This window comes from Myotis lucifugus, unplaced genomic scaffold (assembly GCF_000147115.1).
Source record: "Myotis lucifugus unplaced genomic scaffold, Myoluc2.0 scaffold_171, whole genome shotgun sequence".
Taxonomy (NCBI): Eukaryota; Metazoa; Chordata; class Mammalia; order Chiroptera; family Vespertilionidae; genus Myotis; species Myotis lucifugus.
Window position 1 is genome coordinate 374,226 of NW_005871219.1, and position 17,731 is coordinate 391,956.

General features: G+C 43.6%; 1 protein-coding gene and 1 pseudogene across 3 annotated transcripts in view; one reads left to right on the forward strand and one right to left on the reverse strand.

Annotated features, from left to right (window-relative positions):
* BMT2 (base methyltransferase of 25S rRNA 2 homolog) overlaps positions 1–14,035 on the reverse strand; it is a 126,076-nt gene extending 112,041 nt beyond the window's left edge. For 2 of the 3 annotated variants that reach the window (XM_023760062.1, XM_006096220.3), the window contains exon 1: positions 13,696–14,033. In XM_023760062.1, the coding sequence (XP_023615830.1) occupies positions 13,696–13,855 (160 nt within the window). In that variant the 5' untranslated portion in view covers positions 13,856–14,033. Of the gene's footprint in view, positions 1–13,695 lie in introns of all 3 variants that reach the window. The other variant, XM_023760063.1, reaches the window with a different exon arrangement.
* LOC111827481 lies at positions 8,381–8,501 on the forward strand (annotated as a pseudogene).
* Positions 14,036–17,731: the final 3,696 nt, after the last annotated feature.

Genomic DNA, 17,731 nt, shown 5'->3' on the forward strand with positions numbered 1-17,731 from the left:
AATTAGAAAAACTATATGCATCCCCATATTCATTACAGCATTATTTATAACTAGAGGCCCGATGCAAGAAATTTGTGTAAGAGTAGGCCTTCGCAGCCCCAGCTTCATCTGGAAGGTCACCTAGACAGTCGTTCCGCTGTTCAGCAGTTTGGTCAATTTGCATATTATTTTATTATTATAGATGCCTGTGGATCGGCCGAAACCGGCTCTCCGACATCCCCCAAGGGGTCCTGGTTTGCGAGAGGGCGCAGGCCAGGCTGAGGGACCCCACCAGTGCATGATCGGGGTCAGGGAGAGACGCAGGAGGTTGGCCAGTTGGGGAGGGACCGCAGGAGGGCTCCAGGGCATGTCTGGCCGGTCTCGCTCAGTCCAGATCAGCCGGACCCCAGCAGCAAGCTAACCTATGGGTGTCATAGCAAACGGTTAAGCAGCCTTAGCATATCATTAGCGTATTACACTTTGATCAGTTGAACAGTCGACCAATCACTGGACACTTAGCATATTAGGCTTTTATTATACAGGCAGTCCTCAAGTTACATCGGACTCGATATACGTCATTTCCTGGTTACGTCACCATCTCCCATTTATTTATTAAAAAAAAAGTTCCATCATTTCAACGTATGTACATATGTGCTTTATGTTTTTTATTATTTATTTACCACAAGTAAACGTCAGGAATTGTTATCTTTCTTTTAAATTTTTTTTACTGTTTCACTTCATTACTGCTGTGTATGTGCTCTATGTGAGTGACATAGGTGCTTATGTAGGTGGGTTCCGACTTACAGCGAAAATCACATTACGTTGCACCGTAGGAACGGATCTCCAACATGACCCGAGGACCTACTGAATAAGATAGCCAAGATCTGGAAACAGCCCAAGTGCCCACCAGTACATGAGTGGGTAAAAGAGCTGTTGTATATTTACACAATGGAATACTACTGGGCTGTAAAAAAGAAGGAAATCTTACCTTTTCCAACAGCATGGATGAATCTGGAGATTACTATGCTAAGTGAAATAAGCCAGTCAGAGAAAGACAAATACCATATGATCTTACTTATACGTGGAACCTAATGAACAAAATAAACTGACAAACAAAATAAAAACAGAGGCATAGACAGGGAACAAATTGACAGCTGTCAGAGGAGTGTAGGGGCTTTGGTGGGGCTGGATGAGAGAAGGTGAAAGGATTAAGAAAAAATATACATATATAGGTATATAAAACACAGACACTTACAACAATGTGGTCATAGCCAGACGGAAAGGGGGATGGGAGTAGGTGGAAGAGAGCAAAGGGCAGATACATGGGGATGGAAAGAGACTTTGCTTTGGGCAATGGGTACCTGAGGTAGTATACTGATGATGTTTTATTGCAGAGGTTCTCAACCTGTGGGTCGTGACCCCTTTGGGGGTCGAACAACCCTTTCACAGGGGTCGCCTAAATACATCCTGCATATCAGATATTTACATTACGATTCGTAACAGTAGCAAAATTACAGTTATGAAGTAGCAACGAAAATAATTTTATGGTTGGGGGTCACCACCACATGAGGAACTGTATTCAAGGGTCGCGGCATTAGGAAGGTTGAGAACCACTGTTTTATTGAGTCGTGCACTTGAAACATGTTATGATTTTGTGAACCAATGTCACCTCAATAATTCAATTAAAAAACAAAACAAAACTGAACTCACGTATTAATCAAGAGAGTTTATCTGCTTCCCCCTTGATCATCTTACAATTTACCCATATATGCAACTGCCATAGTTATAGTACTCTGTCATTTATATATACTGTCTGTTAAAACCAGGCATGATTCTCCCATAAGAAAGGCAAAGACTACTTTTGGTTTATAACGTGTATAAACTATAGAAGTTAATCATAGTGCCCCATTAATGGGGAAAAAGTATTTATATTTTCACCATGCTCAAATAATATAGGAAACACCAAAATTACAAACAAATCCAGTAAATTGCTAGAGTTAAATTCAAACTACAGTTGGTAACTGTCAACAGATAATAGTGATGAAAATGCAGTAAAATTTGAATACTTCAAAATAAGTGTTCTCAAAAAAAGAGTTACAAGGTTTAAAAAAAGCAATAGGTTCAGAGTCAATATTCTGGAGACTTTATTCACTGTTTTAAGATGATTTAGAATTTTTTTTTCTTTTCACATTACTGTCAAAGAAAAACTTGCAGTGCAAGTGCAGTCATCTCCACTAAATTCTTTGATAACAGTACATAGATCTTTTTGGAAAATCTAAATGCTTAAGGAAAAATTATTGGTAACAACACTAAATAAATAAGGAGGTACTTATATGTGAAAAAAATAGGCTGTTGTAAGATTAATGTTTTTACCAAAAACTCTATTCTAATTCTCATTTTAAAAAGATGTGAAGCCCTGATCGGTTTGGCTCAGTGGATAGAGCATCGGCCTACGGACTGAAGGGTCCCGGGTTTGATTCCAGTCAAGGGCATGTACCTTGGTTGAGGGCACATCCCCAGTAGGAGGGTGTGCAGGAGGCAGCTAATCGATGTTTCTCTCTCATCAATGTTTCTAACTCTCTATCCCTCTCCCTTGCTCTCTGTAAAAAATCAATAAAAAATACATTAAAATAAATAAAATAAAATGAAATAAAAAATAAAAAGATGTGAAGCACAGAAGGTAAGAATAAATGTGAGGCCAATTTAAGATAATAGCATGTTATTATTCTTGGTGATTTAAAACTTTGTGAATCATGATACTAAAGATCAACATTGTACTATTTTAGTTCTTAAATGGTATACAATGCTATATAATAGATACCACATAATTCCATGCAATAGAATTCTAAAAAAAAAAAACCTATCTAATAATCCTATCTAATGAAGAGGTAATATGCAAATTGACCATCACTCCAACACACAATATGGCTGCCACAAGATGGCCGGCAGGGGAGGGCAGTTGTGGGTGATCAGGCCAGCAGGGGAGGGCAGTTGGGAGGGACCAGGTCTTAAAGGGAGGGCAGTTGGGGATGATCAGGCCTGCAGGGAAGGGCAGTTGGGGGGGACCAGCCATGCAGGGGAGGACAGTTGGGAGGGACCAGGCCTGAAAGGGAGGACAGTTGGGGGGGACCCAGGCCTGCAGGGGAGGGCAGTTGGGGGCAACCAGGCTTGCAGAGGAGGGCAGTTGGGGGCAACATGGCCTGCAAGGGAAGGCAGTTAGGGGCGACCAGGCTGGCAAGGGAGGGAAGTTGGGGGTGACCCGGCCAGTAGGGGGCAACCAGGCCAACAGGGGAGGGCAGTTAGGGGCAATTGGACCAGCAGGGGAGCAGTTAGGCATCGATCAGGCTGGCAGGGGAGTGGTTAGGGGGTGATCAGGCTGGCAGGCAGAAGCAGTTAGGGGCAATCAGGCAGGCAGGCAGGTGAGCGGTTGGGTGCCAGCAGTCCTGGATTGTGAGAGGGATATCCCAGATTTGAGAGGGTGCAGGCTGGGCTGAGGGACACACTCCCTGTGCACAAATTTGGTGCACCGGGCCTCTAGTTTATAATAACAAGAGATTGGTAAAACAGGAGTAGAGAGAAAGACTGACTGCATTGGTGCATGAGGAAATGTTCTGTACCTTTTTTAAAAATATATTTTTATAGATTTCAGAGAGGAAGGGAGAGGGAGAGGGAGATAGAAACATCAATGATGAGAGAGAATCATTGATCTGCTGCCTCCTGCATGCCCCCCACTGGAGGATTGAGTCTGCAATCCGAGCATGTGCCCTTGTTCGGAATCGAACCTGGAACCCTTCAGTCCACAGGCCGATGCTCTATCTGAACTAAACCGGCTAGGGCAATGTTCTGTATCTTGATTTTGGTAATGGTTTTATAGGAGTATACATCTGGCAAAACCCACTGATTTATACACTGTAAAGGGATGCAGCCTATTGTACATAAAATTATACCTCAATAAATTTTTTAAAATGATGCATCATGAAAGTTACAAACTAAAAACTGTATGTCATTAAATTTGAGGGTCATGAAATTCTCTTTAAAAAAATAAAAAAAGATTTACTTGAGTATCACAAACAAGTGAACTTTTATAAATTCATAACTAACAATTTATATGATTTTTATTTAGGCACATTACCAAATACAAGCTGCAAGCAAGATACATTATCTGTAGATGACCAGATTACCAAGTTCAAGTTCAAAGAACCTTTAAAGTCATTTCCTCTAACATGAGGTAAACAGAGAAACTCATGGCCAAGAAGAAACACGTTCAGCAGCTATCCCAAAGCATTAACAAGTGTTCAGGGCCTGACTGTCTCAGAGCATAGTTACATCACACACAGACCAGCCTTCTCAGCATTCTTGAACACCTGATACAGTGACACACCTCAAGGTGGGACAAAATATCCAATGTGCGTGGTGTTGAAGCAGCTCTTGAGAATCAAATGAAGAAACCACCTGCACATCTACCTGCTTCTTATACCAGTCATTTCTCTGATGGGTAGGGAATGGGGGGTGGGGATAACCAATATTCAAATGTATTAAGAAGGTCAGACATTTCACATAAAAACTTATAAATGTAGGAAGCAAATGGGAGCAAAAAAATGTTACAGTCATTCTAATACTGGAGAACAGACTATAGAACAGTCCAGGTAGAAATTACAGGGACCACTCAGTCTTCAATGTTATAGTCCTTAAATGCATCCAGGCTACCAATACACCTGTTTTTCGTGGGTTTTTAATCGTCATCTGAGGATATGTTTACTGATTTGAAAGAGAGAAAAAGAAACACTGATGTGAGAGAGAAACATCAATAGGTTGCCTCCCATATGTGCCCTGAATGGGATCAAACCTGCAACCTACTAGGTATATGCCCTGATCGGGAATCAAACCCGAAACCTTTTGATATAAAGGATGATGCTCCAACCAGCTAAGCCATTCGGCGAGGGCACCTCTGTTGCTTTTTAAATTGTATATTTAACAAATTTAAGGCTTCCTATATGCCAGATGCTGCTTTAAGTATGTGAACCCTGAAAAAGAAGCTGCCTACTACGAAGGGCTCCTGGTGGTTTAACTGACCTTAAATTAAAAACAAAACAAAACCAGAGGCTAGCAGCTCTAAAAAGGATCTCTCACCCAAACCACACTTCAGGGAAAAGCTTGCACTAAGCTGCCTTCCTTCTGCACTGAACTGCCTTCCTACACTGTTTCTGCCATCTGAGCCTGCCCTTGAGTTCCTGGAATCCTATTTCAACCAACAGGACTGAGACATTCCTTGTCTAACTGGAGCTGTGCAACTATATCCCCATCAGCATCTTCACTGACCAATCGTAGCAGCTCCATTCAGACCAATCAAGACATCAACGCTTTTGGACCAAACTGGGAAGATCTGAAGTCCTCATTGGCATGAGGATGGACCAATCAGGGACCAGGGACAGGGACTTCTTTATAAACCAGCTTCCCTCTGGTTCAGAGAGCACACTTTCCCTTTGGCTGACACTGGTATGTAGAAACCAATGGGTAGGAAAGGGGGAATAGCAGATAAAAGAAGAAATAAAATTCACAGCATACTGTAAAATAAGGCAACAAACATTTATCCAATATTTATTAAGAAAAAAGTACTTTATTATATCTATAGTCTCAAAATTTTAGTGTTATATACAGAAAATTGAATATTATTCGTAATGATAATTTGGGCCATTTCAAAAAGGGTAACATTAATCTAATATACTCAATTTAAGAAGATATAACTGTAAATTCATTACAAAAAATGATATCCAAAAGTTAAAACTTAAAAGTTATGAATATAATAAGTTTAAACTATAGGAAATATCTATATTAACCTCTTTGTTTTTGTGTATGTATGCCTTAAATCTATGAGGCATGGTTCTAGGTACTAGGAATCCTATATAATAAAAGCCTAATATGCTAAGTGTCCAGTCGGCCATTCAACCAATCAAAGCGTAATATGCTAATGCTATACTAAGGCCGCTCAACCGCTTGCTATGACGTGCACTGACCACAGGGGGCAGACAGTCAACCCGCCAACCAGTTGCTATGACATGCACTGACCACCAGGGAGCAGATGCTCCAACTGGTAGGTTATATTGCTGCTGGGGTCCGGCTGATTGGGACTGAGCTGGACATGCCCTGAAGCCCTCCCGCAGCCCCTCCCTGGCTGACCAACCTCCCACGTCCCTCCCAGCCCCGATTGTGCATCGGTGGAGTCCCTCGGCCTGGCCTGCACCCTCTCACAATCCGGGATCCCTCGGGGGATGTTGGAGAGCCAGTTTCAGCCTGATCCCGCAGGGCAGGCTGAGGGACCCCACTGGTGCACGAATTCGTGCACTGGGCCTCTAGTACAAAGATAAAAGGCAGCGTCCTACTCAAGGAACTAAGTTTGGTGGGAAAGACAGACAAATGAACTGGTAAGTGATAAAAACAATAAGAGCAACTGTGCTATGAGAGCACAAGGTAGAAAGAGAGCACTTATTTATGTAAAATTGGACACTGGTGTCTTCCAAGGATCTGTCCTTAGCTATATGTTATCATCACTCCATTGGTCAGTTCATCTGTCTTCATCAATGCTTCAACTTCCAAAGAAAGGGCTTCCAATACATTTCCAAGGGACACATTCCATACTAAATCATTACCACGTTCCTTAGGACAGGCCAATCTGCTTTCTACTCTGTTCTCCTTGCCCCCATCCCACACACATTTTCAAATTGGATGGTGATGGCTACTTATATTTTCCCAGGCAAGAAATCTTGTCATCATCTTTGACTCTTCCTCTTTACTTTAACTAAAACACCTCATTCTGAACCTCGGAAAGTCTTTTTGTCTATTTTCATGATCACTACTGTTATTTATGCTATTAACTCTAAATCATATTCCTGTCTCTTACCTGATCTCCTTTCTTCTAGATTCCTTCTCCAATATACAGTACTTTATTAGCTCAGTGTTCTTCAACACCTCTGTCCACTGTATAATCCACAAAACTTTTAAAATAATAGAGATACCTGTTACACAAAGTTCTATAGTTGATACTAATGTGGAATTAAGACTGCGATCCACTATATGTGTTGTTACGTTCTTTCCCCACAAAACAAAGGATCTACACCAATACTTTTATTTTTACTGTATCTTTTGAAATGTAAAACATTCCCTAAAAAAATGCCTTAATACAAAGAAAACTAAAAACAACAAAATCAAATAACTATAATACTGTGTGCCCTTAAATGAAATGACTCTTTATCAGTCACATTTCCCTTTAGCTTTTATTGTTACTGATTACTAAACTCTTTTCATTTTTTTCATCTGCTAGAATGGCAGTTCACTAACATTACATTCCTTCCTTCATTTTTAGACCTTTTGGGTTTAGTTTAAAAGTATCTCTAATTCAAAAGATTTTCCCTTTCTCCAATTCTCTTGTTTTAGGTGTCTGCTAAAGAAAAATCCATTACAAATATATTGTTCAGCTGATCCTGAACTACTAATCTAACTCACCCTTTGTCCCAAACTATGAAAAACAATTTCAATAATTAACAAGAATTAAACATCTAAACTTGGCTTAGTTGTTGAGTCTTAAAATGCTGCTCAAAACAGCTAATCTTTGTAACACAATTTTTTTCTGGATTTAGTCTTCAGAACCAACCTATCCTGTGTTTTCCTTTTCTGCTTCAGTATCAGTCTTGTTTGTTTTAACTACTTTTGTATTGTCAGTGCTATAAAAAACATGATTTTTTTAATGAAGAAAAGTAGAATAAAGATCAGCCATAATCTCATGACCTTGAGAATACTTACCACTGTTACCAGGTTAACATGTACTTTTATTTCTCTCTGATTAATTAATAAACTGCATGGGTTTATGTGATGAATTGCTTTGATCAGTTTGGCATATAAAATAAGTAAATTTATGACTAAATAAATTGATGAAATTTGCTAAAGTAAATATATTCACAAGACAGGTTAAAAAAATCAAAACTAAATGGAATCGAGATCATACTTTCATTCCTAACAACCACAGCCTTTACATTTTCTTGGAATTTTTACTTGGATAATTTAATTTTGGAAAAAGAGAAGATGCCAAGCATAATAACATTCATTAGAGTAACAGAATTATGTGACTAGTGTTTCAGGATGAAGCTAGGAAAATTTCAGGGCAGGAGGAATGGGGAAACTGAGACAGGAAAGTTAAAACAAGGCCAAACAGTGTGGGCAATTTGCAGCTGGCCTACAGATAACAAGCCATTATCTTCCTCACCAATTATACATGAGAGCAAATGGTTAAAAAAGCCTCCGTAAGAATGAAGGAAAGGAGGGCGAAAGGGAAAAGGGGCAGTTTGATATTTTAATCCCTAACAGAGAAGCCAGCAGTCTCGGGGTGTGGCAAGATAAAATTGCCAGTTGCTTCTTACAAATTTTGGGAATAAAAAGGTATCTTGAAATAGGAGGCAGAGTAAACTTGCCCCATATACACCTCAGCTCAGGCTCTCTGCCTGGTTTGTATTGTGAATGGGGAGACATTGAGGGAAAAAAAAGGTATCTTGAGACTTAATCTATACCAAGATATTCAGCAAAGGAATCTTTGAAACCTATACACAGGAGAGTATATAACTCCTTGAACCTGCATCAGACATCTCTTTTTCAGATTAGCCAGAACAGTCCATCTGCGCTCCGAGCTGGAAGAAATGAAATAGATTTGCTTGCCTTGCTTCTTTAATAATTTTGCTTGCTTAAATTGCTTTAATAAACTGGCTTATTACAATGCAATCAACTGGAGTTTTGTCGTTTAAATTCGTTTGTACGAGAGGACAAGAATTGAAGTTGGGGACAACCCTCTCCCTCCAACGCTGGGGGCTGTCCCATAACACCTCTCCACTTCTCTGGTGTCTGTGAGAGGTGCCTGTAACTAGGATTATGGGAAAAAAATCATACAAAAACAACTGAAAATATACATGGCCCCACTACAGTTCTCAATTAGTTATGAAAAGCAAAACTAGCTGTTTCTTAATAAAAAGCTGTCTACAGCTCTTATATTTAAAATACTTTTTATTTACATGGAGGTCATATTTTTAAATTCTGTATAGCAAAGATAGAAATCACATATCTGCATACACTCAATCTAAAAGACTGTCCCTTATCTACAAATGGCTGACACCAGAAACACTCCTTCTCATCACTACTGCTAGACATTTCCTTACCATTTCCTCTTGGCAACTACTTCAGATAACAGCACTGCCTGAAACACTAACTTTACCTCCAATTCTCACTTTACTCTGATACAAACTGACAAAGGACCTTTAAGTAGCGACACAAGACAGGCAGTAATATGGAGTAGAGAGGGGAAAGAGGTCAAAGAAAAGAGTGCATTAAACCTACTTGCTTATCTTTACCACTAGTCTATCCACTATCCAGTACCCCAACACTGCTCATTACATCAACAAGCATCAGTTGCACAAATGGATTGGGAAGGGTGAGGGGAAATCTTTTTCTACCACAGCAGGAAAATCTTATTTTCATTCTTATTCCTGCTTCATTTGCAATTCCACTACAGAAATAAGAGAAGGAAAAATTATATATCCATTATATATCATTATTCAGTTCTCATTCTTGTCCTTACTATCCAGTAAGTGTTTTGCCGCCTTCTTCATTCTATCCCAATTTATTTCCTTCCCTGCAATCTCTTCCCAAAGAGATTGCAATCTCTCGCACAGCCTCAGCTCAGCTAATCATACCTATCCAATGATTGCCCCATTCCCATCAACTTATATCTTTTTACCTAACACAAATTCTAGGGCCACTTTCCTATTTCCCATTTTCCCTCCCATTCCACCAACATTTGGAGTCACAATTAGGCTTGGAATTGAGAAGAAAAGACTATTATTCCTATAAAATATGTACAGTGCTAATTATGTGCTATCCAGACTTCAAGGCAGTTATTTTAATATTTAGGGGTTCAGTTCACTCACGCAGAGGAAGGAATTAGTTTAGGTCACCACTCCAAAATCTGGCTGACAAATTTCCAGGCCCCAAAATAAGGATTCTGGAAATGTACATTTGAAATGGAACGGTGTTTTCTAAAAGGCACTCAGATGAGGCTACTGATGAGCCGTGCCTGGGAATCAATGATAAATGCTAAGGCTCCTTCTAGTCTAACATTCCAAGATTCCAAGTTGGAATTTTCACTGCATTTTCTGATAGGAATCTATATATATATATCTACATATATAAAAGCCTAAGTGACTGTCTGACCAGTAGCTATGACGCACAATGACTACCAGGGGGCAGATGCTCAACGCAGGAGCTGTCAAGTTGCAGTGACTTGGCAGCTGTGGTTCTCAGGTGACGCACCCGGAACCAGAGAGGAGGGAGCCCGATTCCGGGTTGCATCACATCCCGAGAGCCACCCTCTTGCATTCCGGGACCCCTCAGGGGATGTCAAAGAGCCGGTTTCGGCCCCACAGGCCAGGCCGAGGGACCCCACCAGTGCACGGATCCATGCACTGGACCTCTAGTATTGTAATAAAAGGAATGTAGTTTCCAGTTATTATTAGAGGTTCATGTATGTTACTGATTAAGTAGGCCTGTGTAAAGCACCTAAGCCCCATTTATATTACTTTATGACCATGGCTGACTTGCAAATGAACATATACAATGTATGTACACAGACTGGGGACCATCAGTATTATAACAATAGTAAGACCTCAAAGAAAAACAATGAAAATTGTCATCAGATTTTTTCAGATTTTTTTCAAATCACAACTAAGATTTGACCTACATATCAGAAATAAAGGTAGGAAGGCATGCTCATTGGGATCTTTAATTTTGCTAGTTCACTGATGGGGCTTTGTTTATCACTGGAATAAAGCCTAGAGAAGTCTAGATCATTGGTGAAATGCAGGGCATAAGATACCTAAAGAACAGTCTCATTCAAAGGTTTACTGATTGCCAGGACTTTACCTGCTCAGAAGCACACCAGATCATTCACTTATGAACTACACCAGAGGCCTAATGCACGAAATTCGTGCAAGAGTAGGCCTTCGTTCCCCCAGCTGCCGGCACCGGCTTCCCTCCCGCACCCAGGCTTCCCTCCGGCCGCCAGCAGGCACCCGGGACCCAGGCTTCCCTTGCAGCCCTGGCTTCGTCCGGAAGGTCGTCCGGAAGGACATCCAGTCTAATTAGCATATTATGCTTTTATTATTATAGATAGATGTACCTATTTTAATTCTAGTAATTTCCAATTACCAATTCTCATTATAACCAGTGTTCCCTTGGTTAATATTCAAGCTTATAGACATGTTTCAAAACGTGGAAACTAAGCAAGCATAAACAACACTTGAAAACATTAAACATTAGCAGTGTGTTAAGTGAAACTATGCATTTATGAATAATAAAATTATTATTAAAAGGTAAACATGGAAATTGAATTATATGCTAGTCATTTTCTTCTTTAAAAGATATACTTCCTTAAATTTGTACAATAGCATTATAAATAAAAGGAAAGTGTCCATTTTATTCCCTTCCTTTATTTCTCCAAACATAAAAATCTGTACTGAATCTGTACTGAAAAACCCCCAACATATATATATATATATATATATATTTGTTTTTATTGCTTTCAGAGAGGAAGGGAGAGACAGAAACGTCAATGATGCTAGAGAATCATCGATCAGTTGCCTCCTGCAGGCCCCACAATGGGAATGGAGCCCACAACCCAGACATGTGCTCTGACCCAGAATCGAACCCTGACCTCCTGGTTCATAGGTTGATGCTCAACCACTGAGCCACGCTGGCCGGGCCTGAATGCCATTATATAAGTTCATTCTCTGAATATCAAGAATGGCTGCTATGGTAAATACTCATTTTATTGAATAAATTGTGGGTTGTAGTTTAAAACATTCTTTAAAAAACAAATTTCAACATAACTATACCTGATGTCTCTATTGCTATCTACTAAACAATAACTGTAGGCCATCTTTGAGACTATTATTTAAGTAGCTATATAAAAAAACTAGACTTGAGTTGCCAAGGAATAAAACTTTGACTTTAAAGAGTTTGAAAAATAAAACATATCTCAACTATATTCAAAGGAACAAAGACACTTAGTATTAATCTTCTAGATCAACATGATCTTACACGACTGTTTCATCAACTCATAATTTTGCTCCTAATGCTAAATTAAGTATAAGATCAACACCAGAAGACTGCCAACTTTTCAGTTTGCAATTAAGCTAAATCAATAGCAAGTAGAGTTAGTTATCCCTCATTTTGATCTTTAAAATTTCTCCTGAGCATATGGAAAAACTGTGAATTTTCAGTCAGTGTATTATTATAAAACTCGAGACCTGGGGCACGAAATTCATGCGGGGGTGGGGGGTGGGGGGGGGGGGGTGTCCCTCAGCCTGGCCTATGCCCTCATGTCCGGGAGCCCTCAGGGGATGTCCAACTGCCCTGGAGGTGGGAAGCTGAGCATCGCTCCCCCTATGGAAGCACACTGACCACCAGGGGGCAGCTCCTGCGTTGAGCGTCTGCCCCCTGGTGTTCAGTGCATGTCACAGCGACTGGTCCTTTTGCCAGATTGGTCAATCCAATGTCTGGCCAAAACCAGCTCTCCAACATCCCCCAAGGAGGTCCCGGATAGCGAGAGGGCGCAGTCCAGGCCAACGGACCCCACCAGAGCATGGTCAGGACTGGGGAGGAACCCGGGAAGTTGTCCAGCCAGGGAGGGGCTGCGGGAGGGCCACAGGGCGTGCCTGGCCCACCTTGCTCAGTCCCCATCAACCAGACCCCAGCAGGGAGCTAACCTACTGATCGGAGCGTCTGCCCCCTGGTGGTCCTGCAGGTCACAGGGAGCCATTGAGCAGCCTTAGCATATCATTAGCATATTATGCTTTGATTGGTTGAACACCAACCGGACACTTAGCATATTAAGCTTTTATTATATAGGAGGATAGCTCTGTAAATTGGCCTATGTTTAAAAACGCCAAGGACAACTGTGGGCCCCACTATAAACACTCCTCAGGCACAAGCAAAGCCACGAAGACTTCTTCCTTTGCTTCTCAGGTCCCACAGGAGGGTCCCAGCCTGCGGCTTCTCCAGGGCCGGGTCCTCGGGATGCTGAGTCCAAAGCTAAGCCGTTTTGAGGACCTGCCCCAGACCTCTGTCCTCCGCCTAAATAAACACGAAGATCAGACATCCGAAGTCCAGGGAGTGGGGCGACGCGAAGTCCAGGCAGCTAAGCGGCTGCTGACTCGGAAGCCCTGCAACCCGGGAAGCTGGGTCCGGCCCCGCCACCCGCAGGAGCGAAGCCCGAGGAAGGCGGCTCCCGGCAGCAAACCCCACAGGCTGGTCCAGCGCGGCTCTCGGCTTCCTCCGTCCGCCTCCCTAGAGGCACTTGACCTGCGGTCGTGGTTCCCTTCCCGTCTCTCCAACGAGACCTCCACGCCCCCGTGAGGGTGTAGTGCGAGGCCCCACTAGGGGCTGGGACCGGGGTGGGGGCGGGGCTGAGAGCTCGCTCAGGCCTGGAGCTCCCCAGAGGGGCCCGCGGGGAAGGGGTCCGGGCCTGGGCGAGCGGCGCTGCCAGGGACTGACGTTCAGCTCCTTCGGGTAGGAACGGGGTCCCCTGGGGGGGAGGGCAGAGGTGGTAAAGGGCTGGGGCGAGGAGCCCCCTGAGCCCCTTCTTCCCCCCACCTCCCCCGCGGTCCCCCCTCGGCTGTTTACCTTCCCGGTACTTCTTGCGGAGCCGCCGGTGGACGCTCTTCACCACCCCGGACAGCTTCTCCTGCTCCCGCTTCCGCTCCTGCTCCCCGAGCGGCGGAGGGCTCGCGGGCCCTGCCCCGTGTTTGCGAACAGCGCCGCGGCTGCCGGCCCCGGGCTCCATCTCGCCGCCGCCGCCCCTCGGCCCGCGTCGACGTGCTCCCGCCGCAGGAGGTGGGGAAGGAGGCTGCAGCGGGGGCGGCCGCGGAAGGAGGCCGCACGGCTTGGGCCGCGGCGCGAGTGCGGCCCAAGGGCAAGGCTCACCCAGACGCGCAGAGCTGATTGGTGGGCTGCGAGGGCTGGGTCAGACGGACAGGGCCACGAGCCAATGAGGAGGCGGCAGAGCGCGGGGGCGGGGGGCGGGGGGCGTCTGGGCGGGGAGCAGCTGAAGGAGGCGGGACGGCCAAGCTGAGAGCAGCTGAGCGGTGGGAGCAGCGAGCCCCACCCTCCTCTGCTCTCCCCGCCCCCCGGTTTTGTGGGCACGCGCTGTGAGGAGACCCGGAGGGGACCTGTGGGCCACGCGCTTGCGCGTCGGAGTTTGCTTAGTTCTGACGTCACTCTGACGTCCACCTCCTGCCAGCATATTCGGGTATGACGAGGCGGGGTCCTCTACCCGAGCCCGCGCTGCACCCTGTCCTGGCCTGAGCGTTTTCATTGGCGCCAGGAGAGGTATGGTTTCCGATGCGGATTTAATAAACGGGCTGGCCATTGCTAATGCCTCCAGGGTCAGTGCGGGTGAAAGACCGGAAATGGAGAAAGGAGAGGACCAAGGAAAGCGATGGAAGATGAGGGGAGCGAGGGAAAGAAAGATGGAGAAGCAACGACAGCTGCCTGCAAGAACTTTTACGGTGTCTCTGGTATCACAGGAATCCTGTCCTGCGTTAATGTGCATCAGAACTCTGACGCTTTATTTATTTTTTCTTTTCTCTTTTTAGATTTTTTTTTTAATTTTTATTTTTAGAGGAAGGGAGAGGGAGATGTGGTCCAAAAGGGGCCACATGCTAACCTGACTAACTCAGGGAAGGCCTGTGTGGTGGCCTGAAAATACAACTTTTTAATTGAAGGCAGGCTATGGCAGATAGGCATGTCCTGGGCTAGATTCTTCCCTGACAAGTCAGTCTTCACCTTAACTAAGCCTGTCTGTTGTCTTTTGCATCTATGATAAGATACCTTTGGAATGTCGGGGTAACTGGTAACTTCCCTTTTTCCGGACCCCTCAGCTCACAACCAATGTCCTTGGCGCCAGGACTGGCGACCACAATTTCCTTCATTGCTATTGTTATCGTGTTCATCGTTGGCTGTTAACTATCCTGTACTCACCTATGTGACAGAAGCGTGTGTCTATCTTCTTACTTTTTATCAAATCCCAGAGGCCCCGCCCCCCTTTGCTTTCTCCCACCTCCCTAATCTATCACCAGTGGGTTTCATGTAGCCCACTTACCTCTCTTCCTTTGATTGCAGTGTAGAAAAATAGGTGAAAAACCACCGTTCTTCCGAACATTATCCTAATGTGTTGAGATTCTGCTTTCCAGCAGTTGTCAATAGTTTGGCTCAAATAAACTCACAAAAATTCTTTACAGGTTTGAATGTTTTCTTATGTGAACAGAGAGAGTGGAACATCATGTGAGAATGGAACATTGATTGGCTGCCTCCTTTAAGCCCCCTGCAGAGGACCGAGCCTGCAACCCAGGCACGTGCCCTGACTAGGAACCAAACCTGCAACCTTTCCGTGCACAAGGGGCAGGGGGATGCCCAACCTACTGAGCCACATCAGCCAGGGCAGAACTCTGAACCCTTTTAAAGTTGACTTGGGTGAACCCCTGCCCTTTGAATTGGTGGGTTAATCTATGTGGAGTGTGCCTAAGTAGGTTTGGCAACTTGTTCCTCCCCCACTCCCCCACTCCCCCTCTTTCTCCCCTAGGAAGCTCATGGGGAATGTGGTTGCTGACTTCTGTACCAGAAAGGTGGAACACTGCTCTGCAAAGAGAAGTAGACTCTGCAATTAGTTCTTCAAGTGGTACTGAGGCTGCTGCAGAGAGTCAATGGCTGAGAGCTCTTAATGAATTGTGTTAGGTTGCAACATATTTCTCCACTGCAGTTGTTGGTTACATGTGTGAACCCTGAAAAAGAGGGTACCTACTCAGAAGGCCTCCTGGTGGCTACCTGGGCTCCACTTAAAACAAAGCAAGCAAACAAAAACAGAGTTTAGCAACCATTTCTATACAGGGTCCTCTTGTGCATACGGCACCTTTGGGAGAAGCCTACACTGTGTTTCTGCCATCTGAGCCAGCCCTTACAGAGGAGTTCCTGGAATCCTATTTCAACAGATACAACTGAGACATTCCCTGTCTAATTGGCGCTCTGCAACTACTGTATTTTTCCATGTATAAGACGCCCCCACTTTTCCAACCCAAAATTAAGAAATCAATATTTTAAACATTTTGCTGGTTTTCCTCTTAAGGCCTTATTCTTTTTTGGCATCTTAAGGAGTTGTTCTTCCTGTTTTCTCCACTGTCTGATCATACACTCAATGGGAGGAGGTCCAAATTGTCTCTCTGCAGCTCTATTTCCATGCTCTTTTGCATAACTGATTACATTTAGTTTGAATTTTGCAGAGTAAGACAATCGCTTACCGGTAAATATCTTTATTTTTTGATGTATTTATGGGCTCAGAACTCTCCAGTCCCTGTTGGATCTGGGCACTCTCCACCTCCACCTCCAATTATGGCATCAGCTGACGTCAGTAACAATAGGGCTCGTGATTGGAGGAAGCCTGTTTGACAAGGTATGGGCAGCTACACACCCGCCCGGCTCCCTCCTCCGCTGATCTCCATGTATAAGATGCCACTCAATTTTCAGTCTAACGATTTTAGAAAAAAATAGCGTCTTATACACGGAAAAAAAATACAGCGTATCCCAACAGCATCATCACTGACCAATCAGAGCAGTTCCATTCTGACCAATTAAGACAGTGCCTTTTATACCAAACTGGGAGGATTTGGAGGCCTCATTTGCATAAGGATGGACTACTCAGGGACCAAGGGTGTGGACATCTCTTCGTAGAAATCAGCTTCCCTCTGGCCCAGGGAGCGTACTTTCCTTTATCACGAGACTGAAGACTGCATTTCCCTAGCCAGAGCTGAAACACTGAAGACTTCTCACTGGAGTGAATCAAGGCAGAGCACACTGGTGCAGAGTGGAGTGGACCAGAGCAGGTGGAACAGACCACAGTAGAGCAGAGCTGTCTAGCTGGAGAGGCTACACCCCAAAGCCACTGTGCCCCAGGGCTGCCTCTCAGCAGTGCTGTTCCACAGCGACACTGCTTCGTGGCTGAGCTGTAACACGATGGATTGTTCTACAGCCAGGCTGTTCTCACAGCCATGCTGTATCATAATTGAGCTGTTTGCATTGCAGAAAATTTATTTCTTTACTGCACCACAAATTGGGGATTCCTATTGGTGTTGAATTGGTGCCAGTGACCATTGGTTGACACATGACATTGTTTGGAAATTGTTGCAATAGCTTCCTAATCAATAACTTTATAAATATGAATAGAGTTTGCATTACATAACTGTTTTATATGGAACCTTCTGAATAATGAAGACCTTGAAGAAAAAAAAGCATTACATACAGACTTCAGAACATGGATGAACAGGAGAGGAGATGAAAGGAGAAGATTGATGGAATTTAAAAGATGGAAGATATTTTCCTACAGGCACAGTGAAGAGGCAGATCAAACACAGATAAACTTCAAAAGAATTAATTATAATTATGAAGAGAAATTACACAAATGGACCTACTAAATTGATGACATGGTGGTCTTATTTGAGATTTCATTTGGGAAAAAAAGGGAACTTTTGGCTCTTTTCGTATTTTGATAGATACGGGAGGCATAAAGAGGTGCAAATATTTAAATGTTACAATTATAATAAAGAAAACATTAAATTTCATTTGTACTGAACTGTAATTTTAAAGAATACTTTCCTCCATGCTGTTACCA